Below are 21,188 nucleotides of genomic sequence, written 5' to 3'. Positions count from 1 at the left end.
GATTCAGCCATGCCCAACACTGGCCTTGGCGGAAAACACTTGTAAAAATGTATTTTTTCTTCTTCCCGAGAGAAATTTATAGGTATATCCAAAATGAAATTATGTAGTTAATACAGTGAGCACAATGTGCCTAATATTTATTTTATTTCTTTAAGGAAATCCCAGAGACAACTGCTGATACGGTAAAGTATTATTTAGATATGAAGCTGAATTTGATTCATAGTTTTTTAATTGAATGTTAAAATATTACTGTTATCACTACACTTAAAATACTTTTAAATTAGGATGATACTTTATTTACAGAGAACTGCTGTTTCTTGCTACTTCTTATCTACTGTTCTCTCAATTAACCTGAATTTCAAATGGTTTCAACTGCTTATCTGTTTTTCAAAAAAGCCTGTTTCTATTATATTTCAAACTGGGTATGTTATTCACCCATGATACTATACCCTTGTATCAGATAAAGAACTGTAATTCCACAAATACTAACAAGGTATTGCTAACCAGACTCAGTGATCCTCATTTCCAAATTTTGACATTTGTTATTTTTTTATTTCTTAAGAAATCTTCCCATAGATCACTTAAAAGGAAAATGATACTTTTAAAAATCGAATAACCGACTGCTGCTGGCTAATCATTTCCAGTAAATTAATCATTGCTTTTTTAAACAAAATGACATCAAGGGGTTCATTGAAAATAAACAAAATCTTCCTAAGAAATAGACATATGCTCAAGTCATCATAGAGATCTGACCCAAACTCTCCACAGAGCCAAGAGTTGATTTTCCACCCCATTCACGTGGATGATGTGTAGCTAAATTCTTAATAGTTTCTGAAAAAGCCAAGGTCAAGTCATTGACCCTGTTCATATATCTTGGACATACCATGTTGTTTAAGAGTTAGATACTGGGCTGCTTCTAGACTGTATAAATAATATATACAGGAAGTCCCTACTCTTGTGGAATAGACAGCCAAGGGGAGAAACACAACTGGCAACAACCCTGGAAAAAGGTGAAGTTGGGATTGTGACTGAGTCTTTTGGATTGGGGCACAACCCAAAGTCTTCCTCAGTTTGGTTGAAACCAAGCTTTAGCTATTCTCTCCACCTGTAAGTGTGGGCCATGACTGCATTTAGAACAACCATATTCATAGAAAGAGCTCTGAGGTTCTACCACAGACTTGAACAGACCAATTTAGCTTCTCTCTCTTTCTCTCTCTCTCTCTCTCTCACACACACACACACACACACACACACACACAATTTCTCACTCACTCTGTGTTTGTGTGTGTGTGTATCTATATTTCCCTTTGCTTACACTGCATTCAACATTATCAGAACAGTGTAGGTAAGTGGAAAATTAAAATAAATCATATTTTCTATCAAGTACTATTATATTTTTACAAAGCATGATCTGGTAATGAATACTTAAACTCATTTGATTCATAATAAAGTTCTATAATGTAGGACTTCGTTTCATGACAGAATTCACTTGGTCCTCATTTATTAGAATAATCATCTGCACACTCACTATAGTGATATAGACAAAATTACTCTGGTTTTTCCAAATGAAGCTCATTTTTGTTTTCTTTCCCTAAGGAATCAACTGAAGTATTCACTCAGGTAAGCAATTTCCTTTGGATGATTTTAATTAAATATTATCCTATAACAGTTTCTTTTGTGTTTTACAAGAGTTTTATTGTTGTTGTTGTTGTTTTAACAGAAAACTGAGATGACTGAAGAAGAAAAGAATTTGCTAAAATATCTGGTAAAAGTCTCATAAAACAGTATAACACAAGGGGATTCTACTTGGACATTGCTGAACTGCAATTGTCTTGATCAAAAACAAAGTCCACTTTTAGTAAAGTTAATTGCAGAAAATCTTTCTCCCAATGTAATAATTATCTTAAAGCCAGGTATCCACCCAACAATTATCTTAGTATTTCTTGACAAGTCTAAACACCCTCTGATTTTCCACTTTACCTTTAATCCCTATAATAATCTATATTCAGATCTGTATAGATGACTCAAAGTGGAACATAGAAAAGGAAGATATCTGTTTACCATTAGATGTTTGACAGGCAGTATGAAAGTGCCTTATCTGTTCTAATTGATTTATTTCTACAACATAACACACATTCAGACTAACTGGATCAAAGTCACAGAATCTACTAAATCAAGACACACATCCTTTGATTCAAACATCAGGATTTTTCTACCAGATGTAGAAAAGAAACCACAATCTGAGGAACTTAATCAGTAAATCAAGAAATCACCCTCTTGCCTTCTTATCATATTCCCACAGTCTCTTGTTTTCCTTTTTATTTTCTTTCTTTCTTACTTAATGCTTTTCGATTTCAAGTTCTGAATTAACCAAAGGATTCCCACAACACTGCAGTTTAGTCTGTGAACATGAACATAAATTTAACATAAATAAATTTTCACTTAGGTCTATTTGGTTAACCAAATAAATTTTAATCTCTCTGATTATTCCCAGCTCTATTCTGATGCATGGAATATTGTAATATATTTTTATAGGACCAAATGAGCCAATACTACCAGCTTAATCTTCCCCAATATCTACAAGATGTTCGTCATTTTCAGAAACCCATAACCCCATGGAATTATTTCAGGAAAATTGCTTACCAAAGTGCCCCCACTCTGGTGAGTGCTCAATTTTTTTTTTGCTAACTTAAGAATTAGTTATTTTGTGATAAAGCATATGAAGAAAATGAAATAAGTACAACCCCAACATATTCTCAGCCGTAAGTCAAAGCAAATGTAAATAAAAATTTCTAGGCTGAAAATTAAATTATAAATTATGTCACACAAGTACAGCTGTAATAGGTGAAAACAATGATTTAAATTTGACTGTTTGCATCATTTCAGTTTTCTCTTACAACAATTCTTAGAGCTAGTTATACCAGAGAAAGTCCGTTATATTTTCCAAAAATATCTTAAATATTGCAAGGTAGCTAGACCTCTATTTAACATTTATCACTTATTTTTTTATTAAAAAGAGAAATTATAAAACACTTTATTTAAAGTAGGAAATAAGTGAAGAAGGGGAGAATGAATCCATCAAGTGAACACTTGACCATAAAAAATATGAATTTGGAATCAGAAGAATATATATAATGAGTTTATGTTTGTAGGAAAGTCACATAATTCCCTAGGGTACTACTTAAGTTATTTTTCTTTCTAGAAATTCAGGTACCATTGTCATGTATCTTTATCATTAGAGAAAAATGAGAAGTTAGTACCAGTGGTTTGTATGTAAAATGTCTAAAGAACTCCTAACTATTTGCACAGGGGTGTAAACATTGTTTGTGTTTGCTTCTTATTATAAAATTTTTTAAAACTTGTCCTTTCTTTTTTTTTTAAAGAGATACCTCTAAGATGCTTGAAATAACAGCTTCCACTTTATTTTGGTAAGTGCCTTTAGGACTGGAGTTTAATCAATAATGTAAAAGCAATTTTATGTACAAAATATGACTTTATGTTAAGTAAGATAGTTTCAACTTTGGTAAAATTGTATTTTGCCTCTGAAATGTTTCACTTTTACTTATAAATTTTGACTCATAAATTAAATTTTCAGAATAATTTGCATGTAAATGTGCTGCATAGACACTTTTACAATCAACTATCGTCAGTTTTTTCAGTAGATAGCAATAAATTGAACCAGAAGCAATGGCTCTGAGTGGAAATCACAACATTCATACCAATGTTTTGCTGTGACCTTTGAACTAGGCCAAAACGTTCAGAGTAAATATTTTCGTCTGAGGGAAGAAACACTTGTATATATGTTCTGAAGCTATTCATACAATTCCAACAATTTCTAAGGAAATTTCCCTGAAAGCAAAATCACCATTTTTTTTTTTTTTTTTTTGGTTTTTCTCTTTGACATTTTAACAAAGGGTTTTAGAGCAATGCTGGAGTCTCAGTGATCTGTAATGTACTTAACTATTGCTGTGTACGTAGTCACCTTTTCATCATAATTTTCACTTGTGTGCTTGAGAAGCACAGGGAGAGAGGGCGCCAACTCCCTTGGCACAGGTTTACTGCCCATTTGCTGCAACTAGGAGGGCCAAGTCCGGAAGACGAATCCAAATGGGAGGCAGAAACCCACCCCCTTAAGCCATCCCTGCAATTTCCCAGGGTCTGCATTTTCAGAGCCAGAGTTGAAAATCAAACCTAGGCACTCTGATATTGCATGTGGGTAATGTAACAGCGGCCTATGCGCCAAGCCCGATGTCCCCCATCTTTGTATTTTTATTACTGTCCTTAAAATATTCAGATTGCTTCCTTTTCTGAAATTCTGCCTCACTCAATTTATCCTCTTAATTTTTAAATTAATTGAACATACATTTGCAGAATGAAAAAGTACATTTCACCAAATGAGTAACAAGAGTAATAATAAAAATTCATCACGGGCTTACAATTTTGAGCCCTTTCCCTTTAGTGAGTATCTAATGCTCATAAGAAATATGAGAAGTAGCAAGCATTACTTGATTTAAAAAATTTGAAGCCCAAAGAAGATGAAAGAATCTGTTCATGATAGCCCTGAAGCAGTGGAAGAATCAAAAATTGAAGAGACACTTCCAGCACTATACCTTGAGTACTCTACTCCTGACGTCAAACCATAGTTATAACTAACAGCATTCTGCCAATCTAGAATGAATGGGAGGGGTGTGTGTGTGTGTGTGTGTGTGTGTGTTCTATATTCAAACATTATGTTTTAGCATTATCTTTTGTTGTTTTAGGTTGGAAAAGAAAAATCAATCTTCTACAGTTCTCTTCTCTCCTGTATCATTTTATGGTACCAGCATGCATGGACAGGTTGGCTGCTAAGACAAGGAAGTACTGAGCCAAAGAAAGATTCTGCAGAAAGTGTCCTGGCTTGTTTATGCTTTCCCTGTTAAAATCACATTAAACATGTTGGGTCTGTCTGGGGTTTCATGTGAACTGGGTTTGCCATCATCACTCTTTCTGTATAACAGAAACATGTTCCTTTTCCCAAGAAAATAAAGCTTCAGCTGCATTCTTTGGCGTGGAATCATCATTTACACTGTTCATGTAGACTCGGGGGCTGGTGGTGTTATCAGGAGTGGCCAGTGCGGGCACCCCATATCAGAGTGTCAATTTGAATTCTACTTGCTCTGCTTCTGATACAACTCCCTGCTTATGTACCTAGGAAGGTACGAAAATAGGCTCAAGTGAGACCCAAGATGGAGTTCTTGGCCCCAAGCTTTGGCAAGGCATAAGCATGATCATTATAATCATTTGGGGAGGAAGCAGGGAATGGAAAATTTCTCTCTCTCTCTCTCTGTCTCTCTCTCTCTGTCTCTCTCTCTCTCTCCTAACCCACACCACCTGCCTTTGAAATGAAGAAAAACAAAACTCAAATCCATTTAAATGCATGTGCATGTATCCGTTCAGCTATCTTGGCTGCCACCAAATTAACTTTGCTTAGTCTCTGGGCACTTCCATTGCACTTCAACTAACATACCATTGAACACTACAAGTTATGTCCATCAGCCACAGCTGGTTTACATTGCTATTCAGTCTTTATTCTTCCATTTTTCTGATTTATTCTTATATATAATTGGCCACAGAATTCATCTCAAATTTTTACCACAGTTCTTAAGCATCCTCTAATCACAATATCACATTCAAGTAGATACAGGAAATGAAACTACAAAGTTTCAAAGATTCCCTTGACTGAATTTGAATTGTAATATTGTAACAAGAGGGAGGAATCCACCATGGGGGGAGGGTATGGGGATGGGTTGGGGGAATCCCAGAGCCTATGAAACTGTGTCATATAATGCAATGTAATTAATTAAAAAACAAAGTTTCAAAGATTCCATTGGTGTTGTGCCAAATGAGGAAACATTAAACAATTGAATGCATGCTTGATTTATAATGAACACTTCTGGAGTTCAAGTGTATCCACGTAAGATGGCGGGATGAGAATGTTTAAAATAGAGAAGGATAAGGGAAGATGATTTGAGGTTGGAAACTGGGCTATGATGTGAGGACAAAAACAGAAGTTTTTGTAGGAGAGTCATATTAGATAATAGATGTATTTGAAAAGTGAAAAGAAGTAAAGTTTGAAGACTATGTCTTCAACTCCATAAACTGTTCCAGTCTTTTAACTCTCCCATTGTCTCCCATAATATTCAATCCCTATTAGTTTTGTTTCCTTTCTCATGCAGTTTGAACCCTGAAAAGTTTTTCAGGCAGTAACCTGTACTTTTAAAAGGCGGAGCAGGTAGAAGCCAAGAGAATTTTTCTTTGTCTTTGTAGAATTCCTAACCCCTTGACACCCAGATTCCAATACATCATCTCTGTTCTCTATGGGCCTAGCTGCCTTTCCTGGGCACTCCAGACTTCAGCCTCGATTCTTTCAACTATTATCCTGAAATTTCCTATCATTCCTTCTCCTATTTGATTTCTGCTGCCACTCTTGAGCTGCTGAATCTTAAAGTAAGTTTGTGTTTCCTGATCTCTGTGGTTACCAAGCTTTATTGTTGGTATTCGAGTTGGCTGTCTTCCTCAACTTTCCTGCAGCTTCATATTCTTCTCAATAGGAAACTTAGCTACTTCATATACAACATTGATTTCACCAAACATAAACCAATTCTCTCCTGATATCCCACCTCAATGACTTGACTGAAATCTCTTCTCTCTAAGCTACAAGGGTATGTAACTTTCTTGCAGTTCATAATTAACACCTCTTTTAAATACACACACACACACACACACACACACACACACACTCACACACACACTGCAGCCTAGTCTTTTCAATGATATCCATTTTGGCAAAAATAATGATTATAATATATTAACTAACTGAGCAATTTTTAATCATACGATTGTCTCTCTAACCTTGTCCTATTAAATCTATGATTGTGTTAGAGGTGTAACTAATTTTAATACACCTTGAACATGAGGAAATCATAGCAGAAACAAGCCTCACTTAGGAACACAATTCTACTTAGTCCTGTTTACTTCCTAGATTTACTTTCTGATAACTTTTTTATAATTCTTCTTAATATTTCCTCACAGAATTTTCATATACGGGTCATTTTGCACCTATACAAACATTTTGATGTGTTAAGACTCTGACCACAGACACTTCCTTTCTGACTACACACTTGAATAATATCCACTCTAATGATTTTAATTGATATCTATGTTGAAATTGGCTCCTAACTCTCCTGCTTAATCTCTAAAGCCGCCCCTCAATTTAGACACATACATACCACTGACTTTGAATATCTCTATTTGTTAGCTTTTCCAATTAAAATAAAAGCAATATGAGGAACCAGTATAAGTGAAATTTATTTTAATCCCTATTATTCAAAATATGATTTAAGAGTCAGATGAGTTTTTAGGTTCAGTCCTAATATTTGCTACAATACATTAGGCTGAGAGAGTATTTGTTCATAACCCCTTTTGCCATCAGTGAATTTGTCAGATACCTGCTCCCATTTTTATCTCACTAATATATGGATGTCTAAAGATTTTTCCTATAATCGAAGATTTAGAAAATATTAAAAGTAAAAAATGCAAAAAACTTAAAATGCAATATTAGTATCTGATCATCAATTGCATATATGGCCACATATTCAGTAATTTATTTTTACAGATCATTTTGAATTAAACCTCTTGACATTGTTTCATTGTACCACAGGCAGTCACAGAAGAAATGTATCCTATTGCCAATACAGCAAACTAACAGAATATGTTTTAGTCCAACAGTCTTTAAAATCATCTGCTATTTGTGGAATTTGAGGTTTGTCTCTAGCAAAATAAGACAACTTTGTGTGCTTATCGCTGTTTCTGACCATTTTTATTGAATTTCTATCTTCCTTCTATTCACTTGGTTGCATGTCCTGTGTATCTTCAAGTCTTAAGTTGGAATAGGTATCAATAACCATTGCCTGATTAAAAAAGAGAAGGAAGGGGTGGGGCAGAAAGAAGATAACAGATGACAGGAGGAGAAATGAGTAAAGAAAGAGAAGAAGGGTATGGGGGGGAAATGGAAAGGAAAAGGCAACATTGTAAGAGTAGAAAACTACAAAGTGATTGGTAAAAGTGAGTGGAGAGAAGGAACTGACTACAGTGTTAAGGGTGTCACATGAAGAAAAGTTTAGGGTTGTGGGACTCTTAACATCCAGTAAAAGGGTGCTGGTTGTGTTTCTCTGTTTGTCAAATCCTATTGAATGTTTAATCAATAAAAAGAAATATTCCAAATTGTAAATTAAAAAAAAAAGAAATAAACTAGGATGCTAAAGAAACCTAGGATAGAACTACATTGTGACAAATGAATATAATGATATGATAAATATATAGGGTAGCCAAATAAGAGGGAAGCCATATCTTATAAGAGGACAGAGAGAAAAGGAGCTAACTTAAGAATCTTTGAGAACCATTGCCTCCGCTGGATACTGTGGAACTAAAGACAATGAAACAAAATATAATTTTACATACATTTAATTTCCAAATATGCAAGATCTTTATTTTCAACTTCTTGAAAAACACAGAGGATGAGCAAAGGAAGATCTTGCACAGCATCCAGGGCTTGGTCAGGCCAAAGTCAGGAACCTTAATTTCATCAAGATCTCCTTTGCGGATGGCAACGACCCAAGCATTATCCGCTGTCTCACAAGATATATTCTCAAAAGCTGAGACTGGAGGTGCTGTAACCAGGGCTGGAATTGGTGCTCCTATATGAAATACAGGCATCCCAAATGGTACCTTAACAAGCTATCCTATTATTGATATTTCAATTAATTATATCAGACTAAGACAGAGTTTTTAAGGGCTTTGCTTTTTGGTTTAAACATGATGAGGTTCATGTATGTTCCTAAGTGTGGTTTATGTTGATGAATGCTCTGTGGGACTGAAAATGTTGTGGGTTTTGCTATTATTCAGTAAAGTCGTCTACAAATGCAATTACATCAGGTTGATTGAAAATGATGTTCAAACCTATTTTTCCCTATATTTTACTACCTTAATTTCTGTTTAAGAAAATATTTCTCCTTTATTTATGAAGGCTATTTGCCATGGACATAGAATTACAGGTAGATAGAATTCTTTAATCACACCCAATTTTCTTCTTTCTTCATTTCTGGAAAGTTTACTATAATATTCCTATTGTTCTGTATGTAATACATATTTTATTCTATTTGCATCCAAGATTTTCTCTTTGCCTTTGGTTCCAAGTACTTTTAATAATTTCATAACTAATTGTACATGCTTATGTGGAGATGGGGAGGTTTGTGTTTGTGAGAGAGTATGTATCCATCTGTGACTTGTGGTGTGAGTACCTGCGCATGTAGAATTTATTCCTCTTGATTTTCTCTGATCAACTTCTATTTGGGCTTTTGGCGTATTATTAATTGCAGAATGTTCCTGGCCACTATGTTTCACATATTTATTCTGCTCTGTTTTTTTTTCTACTCCTGTGCTTACAATTAAGCAAAATTACACAAGTCATTACACAATTCATTAAATTTTCAACTTGTGTTTCAATATGGTGCTTTCTATTACATCTCTGAGGGCATTCTGATTCTTCCCTGGGCTGCATGAAGTCTTCTCAGCAGCCAAACAAATGTATTCTTCCAGTGAGTGTTTTTCAGTTCTTGCATTTACATCTCTGATGTAATTACTTCAGTGTTCCTTCAGTATCTGTACTCTCAGAATTGTCAATATGCTGAAGATATTTTTTAAATTCTCTGTTTGGGAATTCCAACATAACAGCTTCCTTTGGCTTAATGATTTTTTTTTTTCATCTTCAGACGTTTTTCTTGCCTTCATATAGTTCTTGTAATTTTAACCAAATATTAAGTATTTCTGTTCAGTAGACAATGAGGGAATATGTTCATGTTTGGCCACTTTTTCTTGTCGGGAGATTTTAGTGTAGGTGGTTCTTAGTGTAGTGCAGAATAAGAAAGATTACCTACTTGGAAGAGAGGGTTCTCTCAATCCCACTGATTACTTCAACCACTGCTGTGGTCCAGAAGTGGTCCAGCCAAAACACCTCACATTACTATGACATATGATTTGGACACTGCAAGCCAATGCAATGTCTTACTGTAGTTTATTACTTAATATTGCATGTTAAATATGGTGTTGGCTTACAATAGTGAATTCACAAAGCTAGGGGATGCTTTCATGTTTTAATCCTTATCTAGAATAGGAATTCATAATGGGACACTAATACAGGAATAGAAACCACACTGTTAGAAAAAAATATTTATTACATTTCATTACATGCTTAAGATAAAATGAAGCAAAGCATAGGGTTCCTAAACCACCCCTTCTAACAGTTGTCAAAATACATTCACATGGTGAATGTTTGTAAAGCTCATTTAGGAATTAAGTTTAATAAAGTCTTCATATTTCTGCTTCACCATCATTCTGTGGGAATAGTTTTCGTATTTATGGTTCTTGGAAATGAGGGGAGTACTCCACAAGCCAAGTTGATAGGTCTTTTTGTTCATTTCTTTCATATTCCTTGCTAAACAGAAGAATAAAAATATGTTAAAGACCTCTTACAAATATTTCTGGAGAAAAAATCAGAAACCACTTCCAGGTCAAGACTAGGACCCACAATCCTTACTTTCCACCTTGGAATGAAGCCATCTTTTTTCATTTTAAGATCTTCCTAATTTTTCAGATTGTCCACATGATCTCTGATAGCTGGATTTAAAAGGGTGCTGGAATACAAGAAAATATACATAGACTCTATTAGTTACAAGAGGTTGGTAATGAAGAATGTTATGTAGACCCATGTCATCACTTGGAATTCTCACCGCAGGGCTGCATAGGAGATTCATCAAAGGAATTACCCTTTTCCAGGGTCAGACTGGATCTAGGTATTCACATAAACTCTAGAAAAATATATTGGTTCTAAAGTCTCAAGAGAGAAAATACACCCTTCTTTCTTAGGCTATTTGAAATGAAATAAGGAAAAAAATCCATTATTTAAATGGGACACAAATGTTTTCTTCCTTCTGGAACATTCTAAAACACTAAGTCACAAGTGATATATGAGTAGATAAATAAATTGAAAGACTTTGAAACTCTAAAGAAAAGACTTCTAAATATTGACAAACCTGGATTATTTTTCATTTCTTAAGTAATGTTTTTAAAATCCCTATAATTACTAAATTTAATTGACTTATCCTAATAAGAACAAATACCTTATTTTATTATCTTTCATAAAGAAAAAGTATTTATTCACCCTTACTGGAATTAATAGTTGATTTTATCTTCATTAAATTGATAGTGAATATATTAACAGAAATTATAAATAGCATCATCATTTCGTTATGTATAAGAATAATTTTAGTTTGTATTCAGTTGGCATACTTAGAATCTGCTTCAAAACCAGAGATAAATATGAGTGTATTTTCTCAGGTAGTTTCTTGTAAATGCATTTATAATTCAGAGCCATCATATTTAGTAAAACTGGCGATTTCCAAGAGATTTGTAAAATAGAGACATTCTCAGAATTTATCAGATATTTGCAATACAGTATTCTAAGAAAACTATCCCAATAAATCTTCCTGTTTCAGAAACCCTTGCAAGGTGAAGGAAGGAAGGAAGGAAGGAAGGAAGGAAGGAAGGAAGGAAGGAAGGAAGGAAGGAAGGAAGGAAAGAAGAAATGATTTATAAGCCCAAATATTGTTCTTTCTCTCTAGAGGAAGAGAAATAATAAAGAGATAACACTGTATATCACCTGAAACAACCAATTTCCTAATGTTAATATTCACAGGGTCGATCATCATGAAGCTGGTTATTTGGGCTTGCATCCTGTGTGTTGCCTTAGCGAGGAGGGTGAGTACATGAATTTTTCTCATTGTAGCAATTGGACATCCCTCAAATAACTGTAAGAAGAAAGGCTACTAACCTTATTAGCTTTTGTATCTATTGTCCTCTCTCTTTTATTCTATCCCCTAGATCTACTGGAATTAAAATCTAACCTTAAAACAGTAAACATGTTCCCTACACCATTTTTTAAATTCTGATTCTGTACTGTATAATCTGGGAAGAATTCATAGAAAATTTTGAAACCTCATTGGAAAACAAACATGTAGGGTGTTGAGAAAGTGTCTCCACTTCTCACACACAGAGATACGTGCACACACATTCATGGGCATGCATACTCACATGCACTTGCACACTGACAAAACCAGAAGGTAGAAGAAAATAACAAAACCAAACCAATGAAAACAGCTGAATAATATATCACACAGCAAATATTTATGTCCATGTAGAACATTACAAATCAAAATCCATCCAGCTAAAATAAAACTCACCGAGGCAATTCTGTAGATAATATAGTTAATTAATACTGATTATATTTCAGAAAAGAAAATGTAATGGAAAAAGTCCATACAGATTCTTTAGTAATGTAGGAATGTTAGTAAAGATGTTTTCAACAGGAGCCAGTGAGGTAGCATAGCAAGCTAAGGCTCCACTGTTGCCCCAGCATCCCATATGGCCGCTGGTTCATGTGCCGGCTGTTCCATGTCCAATCCAGCTCCCTGCTTACAGCCTAAGAAAGCAGCAGAAGACGGCCTAAATCCTTAGGCTCCTGCACCCATGTGAGAGACCCACAGGAGTTCTTGCCTCCTGGCTTCAGCTCTGTTCAGCTCCAGCACTGCAGCCACGAGGGGAATGAACCAGCAAATATGAGATGACCCCTTTTGCCTCTCCTCTGTACATGAAATCTGCCTTTTCAATAAAAACAAATCTTTTTTTAAAAAGGTGCTTTCAACAAAATACTTGTAATCAAAGTAAATATTCCTTTTTATCTTTTTTAGAGGCGTTTCCCCTTCATTCGTGAGGTAAAACATTTTTTATATAAATGTATTTGTTTTTGTTTTAAATTGGATACTACATTGAGAGTTTATTCGCATTTTTTTACAGTGTAATTGACATAACTGTTAGCATATTAGTACTGTTAATAATCTGTATTGGTCGGTTGGGAAAATATTTACAGCCACAAAGTTATTTACAATATCCATGTTTGGCCAGCAGGTGTGTGTTCCTTTTCAAAGAGCAGAGCCATGAATAACGTGCACTTAATGTGTGCTCGGCCCAGCTTCCACTCAATGGTCTTAGTTTACTTGAACAAATTAGGAAGTGGTTGTACCCACGGAAGCTAGGATTATATGCCAGATTAAAGATAAAGAAATTGTATAATAGTGCCTTACATATATTGAAGTGGAATTTTGAAACTAGAAACTACTCATAGAAGGGTGTAATGTAGGGTGTTGGATGATTTTTATGTGATAAATATTCATTGATTAGGTAGGAGACCAAAGCATTTAGCAATAAACTTTCACTTTGCTTCTAAGTTCCTTGTCATTTTTTAATCAAAATTTGTTAATGGGAGTGAATTAAAAGTCTACATACATGCAGCGACAATTGTGCAGTAGACAGACATGACAATCTAGCAGGAAAAAAAAAGGCCACAATGTTAGATCTGAAAAGTGCATACCATTAGACACCTTGCAACAAAAAAAGGAATTTTGTGAAAATAAATTAAAAAACTGAAGCAAGGAATAATAGTATTTTTAATTATCTACGAATTAATATTATAATCATCATATTCCAGGGTTCTATAATCCAACTAAATAATTGATACTTGGCTCTGTGAATGTACAAGAATACACATCACTTGCGTCATGCATTAGGGAGACTGGCAAAATGATGCATGAGAAAACACTTAAATTGGTGATGAGGGAACCAACCTAAATTTGGATCAAATCATGAAACTTCAATTAGAAACTGTGCCTTATGCTGCATTCCAGACACAATATCAGAGAAACCTCACCTGTGTTTCCTAGTGTGTAATTTCCAATACATGACACAGAGACAATACAAAGCAGGCACTCATTTTACAATTTTTTAAATGAGCCATGTAATTCAAATCAGAATATAAAATACTTCAAGGTTGCCAAAGTACAGTCCACATTTATTGAACAGGTGATGTTGTAAATCCCTGTTTAGTCACTGGGATTTTCTGGTGAACACAAATAACGATGTTATCTGAATATCTGAAGGTAATACCGCTAGACACAACACTTGATTTCCCATGTCTGAAAAAATGTATAAATAGCTATGTGTGAGAAGTTTAATCGACAGTATAGAATTACTGGAATTGACAGGAAATCATAATTAATGGCCACACATCTAATTTGCAAGGCTGTGTTAGTGTACACAGGGCTGAGTATGCATAGCCACAGGAAAATAGAACAAGGCATAGCTTAGTCTCTTGGAAAACTCTAACATAGTCATTCTCTGTGCATGCTATGATCAGAAAGATATTCAGCGGTATGAAATTTCAAACTAATATTGTTTCCTTTGTTGCTTTAGAAATTCTTCTCATCCAGCGAAGAGGTAAAATATATTCATTTTTATTTATATTTTAGCATATTAAAGTGTAATTTACATTTTTTGCTTAAAATAGTATTTTTATTGATTACTATTAAAGTATTTATGGTACTTTGAAAATTAGAAGAAAGCAATCCTATGAAAAGCTAATTTAAATATAAAATAATAATAAGCACACTTATAATAAATATCCTGTAATTATTTTTTCCAATATGCTATTTACTGTTACTTCCTGATATTGAGTTATTCTAATATTAATTCAATTATATGAATTAAGTAAGATTTACATAATAGAAAAGTGTTACCAATAAAGAAAGCAATGTTTTCCAACAAATATAAAAATGTCTACATTCATAACTGGTGTCTCTTGGAACATATTTAAAGAACATAATCCTATCTTTAGATTGGTACTAACAAAAACACACAAATATATTGTCTGTCACACCTGAAATTATATGTATGTTATAAAATAAAAGTCTTTGAATTGTAGTTCAGCTAGCTGTGCAACAAAACAAGGAATCCAGGACACTATCTTGAAACCAGAATTGGTCTGCTTATGAAAACTGACACATTTATGATGCAATAAATGTATTTGAAACCTAAAAACATAATTTTTTATAAAATCTTATAGAATTGTGTAATCTTCCTGTCAGTCTGGCATACACATAAAAGACTAACTTATACCACAGAAAAATATGAAGATTCAACCAAAGAAATCTGGTTTGAAATTTGATGATCAGCTAATAAGCAGCTTAATTAACTAATTAGGTATACCAAGACAACAGGTAAAGCTATCACAGTGGCTCGTGAAAATTAGAATTAAAGGGTTTTTTTGGTACAAAACAAATTTAGAAAAGCTCATGGAAAATGTGCATAGGTTTCAAAATTGCCTTATACAGAGTCAACGTCATTTAATTCTATTTTTCTACAAACTTTAAGATGTCTTCCTGAATTTGCAAAACCAATGGTAAGTTATTCACATCTAGCCTGTTAACGGTCTTATAAATAATTTGAGCTGCACAGCATGAAGGAGTAAAGAGTTTGAGGAAGAGTAAGGAGGAGTGCAGAGGGCAAATTTTGAAAACGGGGTGCCTGGAAGACACAGAACGAGGGAACACTTTAGAGACCCCAAGGTTTCTGAGGGCATTTGGCAGAGCAGCAGGCACCAAAAAAAGAGGCGTGGAAATCTAAATCCTGTCATCCTACAGGAATTCTAGAAAGTGCAGGAGTTCCCTTCTGTTTGTGTCCCAACCTGGGTTGGAAAATGAAGCAGACCATAACACTCTTATTTGCCTCAAAACAAAGTTTCTCCCTCAAATGGGATTTATCTAATCTTGTTAAATGATTAATCCTGTCTCAGAAGTTTTATAGTTCACATAAGTGGGTTTTTTTTTTCCAAACTTTCTATTCCTTCTTCACATTTCCGGGGGACGGGGGAGAGGGAAAGGATAAGGGGATAAGTCATACCCAGCCTCCCAACCATCCCATTACCCAAGGATGGGGAAAGGCCACTCAACATCAATCCAGGATCACAATGTGGCGTATATTCCGAGGGTTCTGCCCAGGTGGATGCAGTAGTTCCAAAATGCTGTTGATCTCGCTGATCTATGGATGAGGAATCCCTTCTAATGTCCATTAGCTGCCCAGATATTTGCTGTCATCATTTGGTTGAGGTAGTTGTCCATATATTCTATTCTCCATTTTCTGCTGTGATACGAGATGTCCTCTGCAGGCCCAAATGGGCTACCATGTCCTCTGTGTGCACCATGGTCTGCCGTCCAATACTCCATCCTTTTTTCTGAGGGGAACCAGATCTCATAGGTAGGCTCATGAACCTGGGCCAGGTCCCTCTGAATCCCCAAGCCCTGGGTCTCATGGACCAGAACCTACCAGGCTGACCCAGTGACCAGGGCCAGAAGACCCAGGCCCCTCCAAACCCCTGACCCCAGGGCTCATGGATCCAGCACCCACCTCACAAGTGGGCCCTAGTATCTAGACCAGAAGACCCAGACCCCCTGGACACTCCAAGCCTGGGGCTCACAGATCCAGTACCCACCATGCAGGCAGGCCCAAGGCTCTAGGCCATGCAACCCAAAACCTGCCAGAATCTCACCCCCAGTGCTCATGGACCTGACACCCACCATGTAGGCAGGCCCAGTGACCTCGGCCAGGAGATCCAGACCCTTCCAAACTCCCTACCTCTGGGACTCACGGACTAGACACCCACTATGCCAGTGGGGCTCAGGACCTGGATCAGGTGACCCAAGCCCTGCCAGTCCCTCTACCCCTGAAGCTCATAGATCCAGCACCCACCTCATAGACAAACTAAAGGGTCCTCCTGTCACTGGGGCTCACAGACCCAGCACCCACCACCCACCCCCAGACTGGCATGGCTCATCTTACTTCAGCATCTACCAGTGAGTGTTTCAGCCCCCTGTCCCAGCCCCAGTGTGAACTGGCTGGTGATGAGGCCCGACCAGGTCCCTCCTGTACCTCATCCTGGTTCTCAGATCTTCCAGTAGATATTATAAACTGTCCCAGCCTGGCCCACCCCCTGACCTGACCCGCATGTATGCCTTTGGGTAACCTGCCTGGTTTGGGCTGCTCCTTTTCTTGGTTCTTGGACTTACCTGCAGGGACTGCAACCTGATAAAGGAGTTCACCAAACTCCTCTACCTGGTCTCCTAGTGGCAGATCTGATGGGTCCCTAGCCCAGATTGACTTTATCCACACCTGGTAGGAATGATGCCCTTGCCCAACTGGCCCATACCCTTTATGATTTTTACTGTTGGGTGTTATAGCCCATCCACACCTAATCTGTGATCAGACACAGCTCTCATGTGGTTCAGCAGGAGCTGAGACTTAGCCCAACCTATTCTACAATCACCCTCACTCTCTTGAGTACCTGTGGGTGCTGGAGTCTAGCCCAGTCTGGTATTCCCCAGTCCACATCTGTGCCAAGGGAGATTGCAGCCATGTCCAGCCCAGCACAATGCTCTAATTCTGGCTCTCAACGTTCACCAGTTGAGTTCAAGCCCAGATGGGGCATCCGGTTAGCTCCTCAACCAGGCCAATTCCCAGCCACAGATCTTGTAGATGCCAACATGGGTGAGCCCACATACTCCCCTGGAGATTCTACCCCCACATTTGATTCACTCATGTATTTGTTGGCTTCATGGTCCAGCCTCACAGTTCCCATTCTGTTTTCTGAAACTCCGGTGGGTTCCATGTTCTAGCCCGTCAAGTAGAATAGCCTTATCTGTGTAAATCCCAGAGAAGTCATTCCTCACCAGAGCATGAACCCTCAGGTCCTGCTCATCCCCACCTGTGCCATTCCCCAGATTCCGTGTAACCCAAGTCTCTGCAGTGGACCACCAGGCAACCCAAGAGCTTTGCCTGGCACCATTGGTGCCCAGGCGACCCAGCGCAAGTTCCTCCAGCTGCAACCACGCAGCTGGGAGCGTAAGCACCCATAACTTCAGCCCAGACTTACTTGGGATCCACCAACCCACATGAGTGTTAAGAACAGATAATTTGGAGTCCCAAAAGACAAACTTTATGTTTTCCCTAATCTCTGATAACTAATATACAGAGTACACAAAATGTAATCTACATGAGTGAGATTGACACCCTAGGATTTGACTGTTGCTTATAGCCCTTGTCTATACTCCTGAGCAGGAGTAATTTGTTTTTTTCTACCTGCTATGACATCTTGTTGTTGATATCTTTATCTTTTGGAATGTTAAGCCTGTGATTGCAAAGTGAAATGAGAACACACTATTGTAAAAATTATCTAAAAGAAAAGAAAAATAAAAAAGAAGGAAGGTAGAGGAAGGTAGGTGGATTATGCAGGCAGGAGGGATGGTAGGGTGGGAAAAACTATGCTCCTAAATATATATTGTAAAATATGTGAAATGTATTCTCTTTATATAAATAAAAATGAAAAATATGACAGCATATGTAATTACATTCATAATATGAGTAACAAGTAGCTAGGACAAACAAAGCATTTTAACAGACTTCTTTGTTTCTCCTTTAGGATTACAATGGCTATCGTTACCCACTTAATCCATCCACAAATGTTCCTTTTGGTTTATGGAACAACAATTTGCCACCTCCTCCTCCTCCATCTGCTAGTTACCCCTCAGCAAATAATGGTCCCAATTATCCTGCACGTGCTGGTCCTGGCAGAGAGACACCTTCATATCCCTGGGTTTTCACTGCTCCTAGGAAGCAGTATGCATACCAAGCCCCAGGCTATCCTCCAGCTAGTGGGTATAATGCTCCTATTCCTGGGGCATCCCCACTTGTCCCACCTGGTGCTCCTGCAGCACCCGCTGCTCCTGCAGCACCTGCTGCTCCATCTAGTTCAGCTGAGTCCGCTGCAGGCCTGTCTCCTCCATCTGAGCCTGCTGCAGCCCCACCTTCTCAATCCGAGCCTGCTTCAGGCTTACCTGCTCCATCTGGGCCTGTGGCATCTGCGCCTCTTCCATCTGAACCTGCTATGGCTCACCTTGCTGCACCAGCACATGCTGCAGCTCACCCTGTTGCAGCTCACCCTGTTGCAGCTCACCCTGTTGCAGCTCACCCTGCTGCAGCTCACCCTGTTGCAGCTCACCTTGCTGCAGCTCATCCTGCTGCAGTTCACCCTGCTTCATCCAAGCCTGCTGGAGCTGAGCCTATGGCAGCAGAACCTGCCTCAGCCGAATCTGCTGGAGACGGAGAAGGAGACGAACCTCTTGCAAACAAACCTATCTCTGCAGCAGAGGCAGCTGCTGCGGAGCTGGCTGAAGCAGAGCCCCTCGCACCTGAACCGCTGTCATTTGAGTCTGCTGCAGATGAGCGTACTTTAGATGAACCTGGTGCAGATGAACCTCTTACCACTAACCCTCTGATCGTTCCACCTCTCTCTGCAGAAGATGCTTAACCTTCTCTTCCGTCAGGTAGGTAGTCTGTACTTCATCACAGTAAAGCATGATTTATAGAAAACAAATACAACCTCCCCACAAACACATGAACCCTTAAAACATACCAACCAAACAGCCTTATCGATGAAAGATTGACATCCCACATGCCACACATATTGAAAATGAAAATTGTGATAAATTTTAATATATCCAAAAAACAAATTCCCAAAGTGATGAACGTAACTGCCACCACCCAAGATCCTCTCAATATTCATGACCATCCCATGCTCCCCTTGCTCTGATCCTCAACATCTTCCTCCTGCCACCACCAACTAGGCTGCAAATTCACACTTTGAAGTAAGCGTATGAACACCTTTGTGCCTGGCTTTGTTCACTTTTAGACTCAGCCACGAAATTGCCTGAATGATAATCTAAAAGTTCTTGAGAATGCATAGTTCGGGGAAAAAGACTAGATCTAAATTTCAAAAACAAAAACATATTTGACTCCATTTTTCTGTAAACTTTTTAGAAGATTTATTTTCATTGGAAAGGATTTACAGAAAGAGAAAGAGAGGAGATCCTCCATCTGCTCGCTCATTCCCTAAATGGCCACAGCGGCCAAAGCTGAGCCTATCCAAAGCCAGGAGCCAGGAGCTTCCTCCAAAGTCATCCCCTGCTGCTTTCCCAGGACCTAATCACACAGCTGGATGGGAAGTGGAGCAGTCAGGACACGAACCAGCACCCAAATGGAATGCTGGTGCTGCTGGCAGACCCTTAGGCTGCTATGCCACTGAATCCTCCCACACACACCATAAAATTGTTGTTCTTTTGTGTATACAAATAGTTCTGTGCACATATTTCACTATATGGAAACATTCTCTTAAAAAATTTCAAAAGCAGGAAAGGAAGGAAGAATTCAGGAGAGAGTTTCCGTATGTTAGTTAACCCTAAAACTTCCACATAAGCCACAGTTGGGCCAGAAACAAGTGCTTGGAATCTTTTCCAAGGCACATTAGCAGACAAGATGAATTGGAAACTCCAGATAGCTGGAACTAGAGGTGACTAGTGCCCCATTCGCCATTTTATCACAGTCATCCCCTGGGGATATGCCAAACATTTGTTTACCTTACTTTCAAGCTCCTTATCCTATCCTAAAGGTTTCTTCTAGTTTTACTGATATAAAAGTTCAATGGATAGAAAATTCCTGAAGGACTTTCAAAATAGCTAAGGTGGAATTCTAATTAAATACTGGTGGTTATTATCACAATGCCTCTTAACAGCCATTGCCAAGAATATTAAAGTCTCAATTTTGATTAAATTCTCACCATTGATCTATGATTTTATATTGATTTCACTATTATGTAAGATGGAAAGTTGATTATTATATGTAAGTTGAAAAGTTGAGATAGTTTGAACTCTTAAAAAGATTTAATTTCAGAATTTCAGTTTGTATTTGGACTAAGTATCTTATCTATTAAGCTATTGCTTTTTAATTAGTTATTTAATTCTATTTAAGCGATTTAATTCTAAATAAGGAAAAAACTATTTTTGTAGGAAAGGCTCCATTAAGCTCAAGAAGGTATTTACTTCAGATCATTCAGTATCAAAAGACGATAGTTGTCTGAAATTAGTATCCACACAAAACAAATTTTTCTGAGTACATATGCATGCAAATCAATTATAGCATCAAGTTAGCCTGTATTTTAAGTGAATCATTACAAAAAACATTAATTTGTAGACAGATGTATAGTAAAACTAATATTTATCTTTTTCAGATACTGAGGCAGAAACAGTGAAATCTGCAAAACTGTTCTTTCTGTTCCCTAGATTATTTCATTATAATAAAACAACCAATTCCACCAA

The 21,188-nt window shown here is 37.3% G+C and overlaps 2 protein-coding genes across 2 annotated transcripts in view; both read left to right on the top strand.

Annotated features, from left to right (window-relative positions):
* Positions 1 to 7,744, top strand: part of LOC101519317 (alpha-S2-casein-like) — a 17,185-nt gene extending 9,441 nt beyond the window's left edge. The window contains exons 10-14 of the mRNA XM_058666649.1: positions 156 to 182; positions 1,597 to 1,620; positions 1,721 to 1,765; positions 2,536 to 2,661; positions 7,700 to 7,744. Of these exons, the coding sequence (XP_058522632.1) occupies positions 156 to 182; positions 1,597 to 1,620; positions 1,721 to 1,765; positions 2,536 to 2,661; positions 7,700 to 7,744 (267 nt within the window). The remainder of the gene's footprint in view (positions 1 to 155; positions 183 to 1,596; positions 1,621 to 1,720; positions 1,766 to 2,535; positions 2,662 to 7,699) is intronic.
* On the top strand, positions 6,347 to 21,188 carry PRR27 (proline rich 27). The gene is made up of 6 exons (XM_004596255.3): positions 6,347 to 6,486; positions 11,792 to 11,853; positions 12,843 to 12,866; positions 14,401 to 14,424; positions 18,458 to 19,361; positions 21,101 to 21,188. Exons 2-5 carry the CDS (start codon positions 11,803 to 11,805, stop codon positions 19,343 to 19,345), a joined length of 987 nt encoding a protein of 328 aa, XP_004596312.1. The 5' UTR covers positions 6,347 to 6,486; positions 11,792 to 11,802; the 3' UTR covers positions 19,346 to 19,361; positions 21,101 to 21,188.

Source organism: Ochotona princeps, chromosome 7, assembly GCF_030435755.1.
Source record: "Ochotona princeps isolate mOchPri1 chromosome 7, mOchPri1.hap1, whole genome shotgun sequence".
Taxonomy (NCBI): Eukaryota; Metazoa; Chordata; class Mammalia; order Lagomorpha; family Ochotonidae; genus Ochotona; species Ochotona princeps.
Note: the sequence above shows the minus strand (reverse complement) of the source record. Positions and strands in the feature narration are given on the sequence as shown.

Bases quoted from the DNA above. Each gene is read 5' to 3' on its own strand.
- PRR27 (XM_004596255.3), top strand. From the start codon at position 11,803: ATGAAGCTGGTTATTTGGGCTTGCATCCTGTGTGTTGCCTTAGCGAGG. The intron at 11,854-12,842 runs GTGAGTACATGA...TATCTTTTTTAG, and splicing joins GTGTTGCCTTAGCGAGGAGG to AGGCGTTTCCCCTTCATTCG. The intron at 14,425-18,457 runs GTAAAATATATT...TTTCTCCTTTAG, and splicing joins TCTTCTCATCCAGCGAAGAG to GATTACAATGGCTATCGTTA.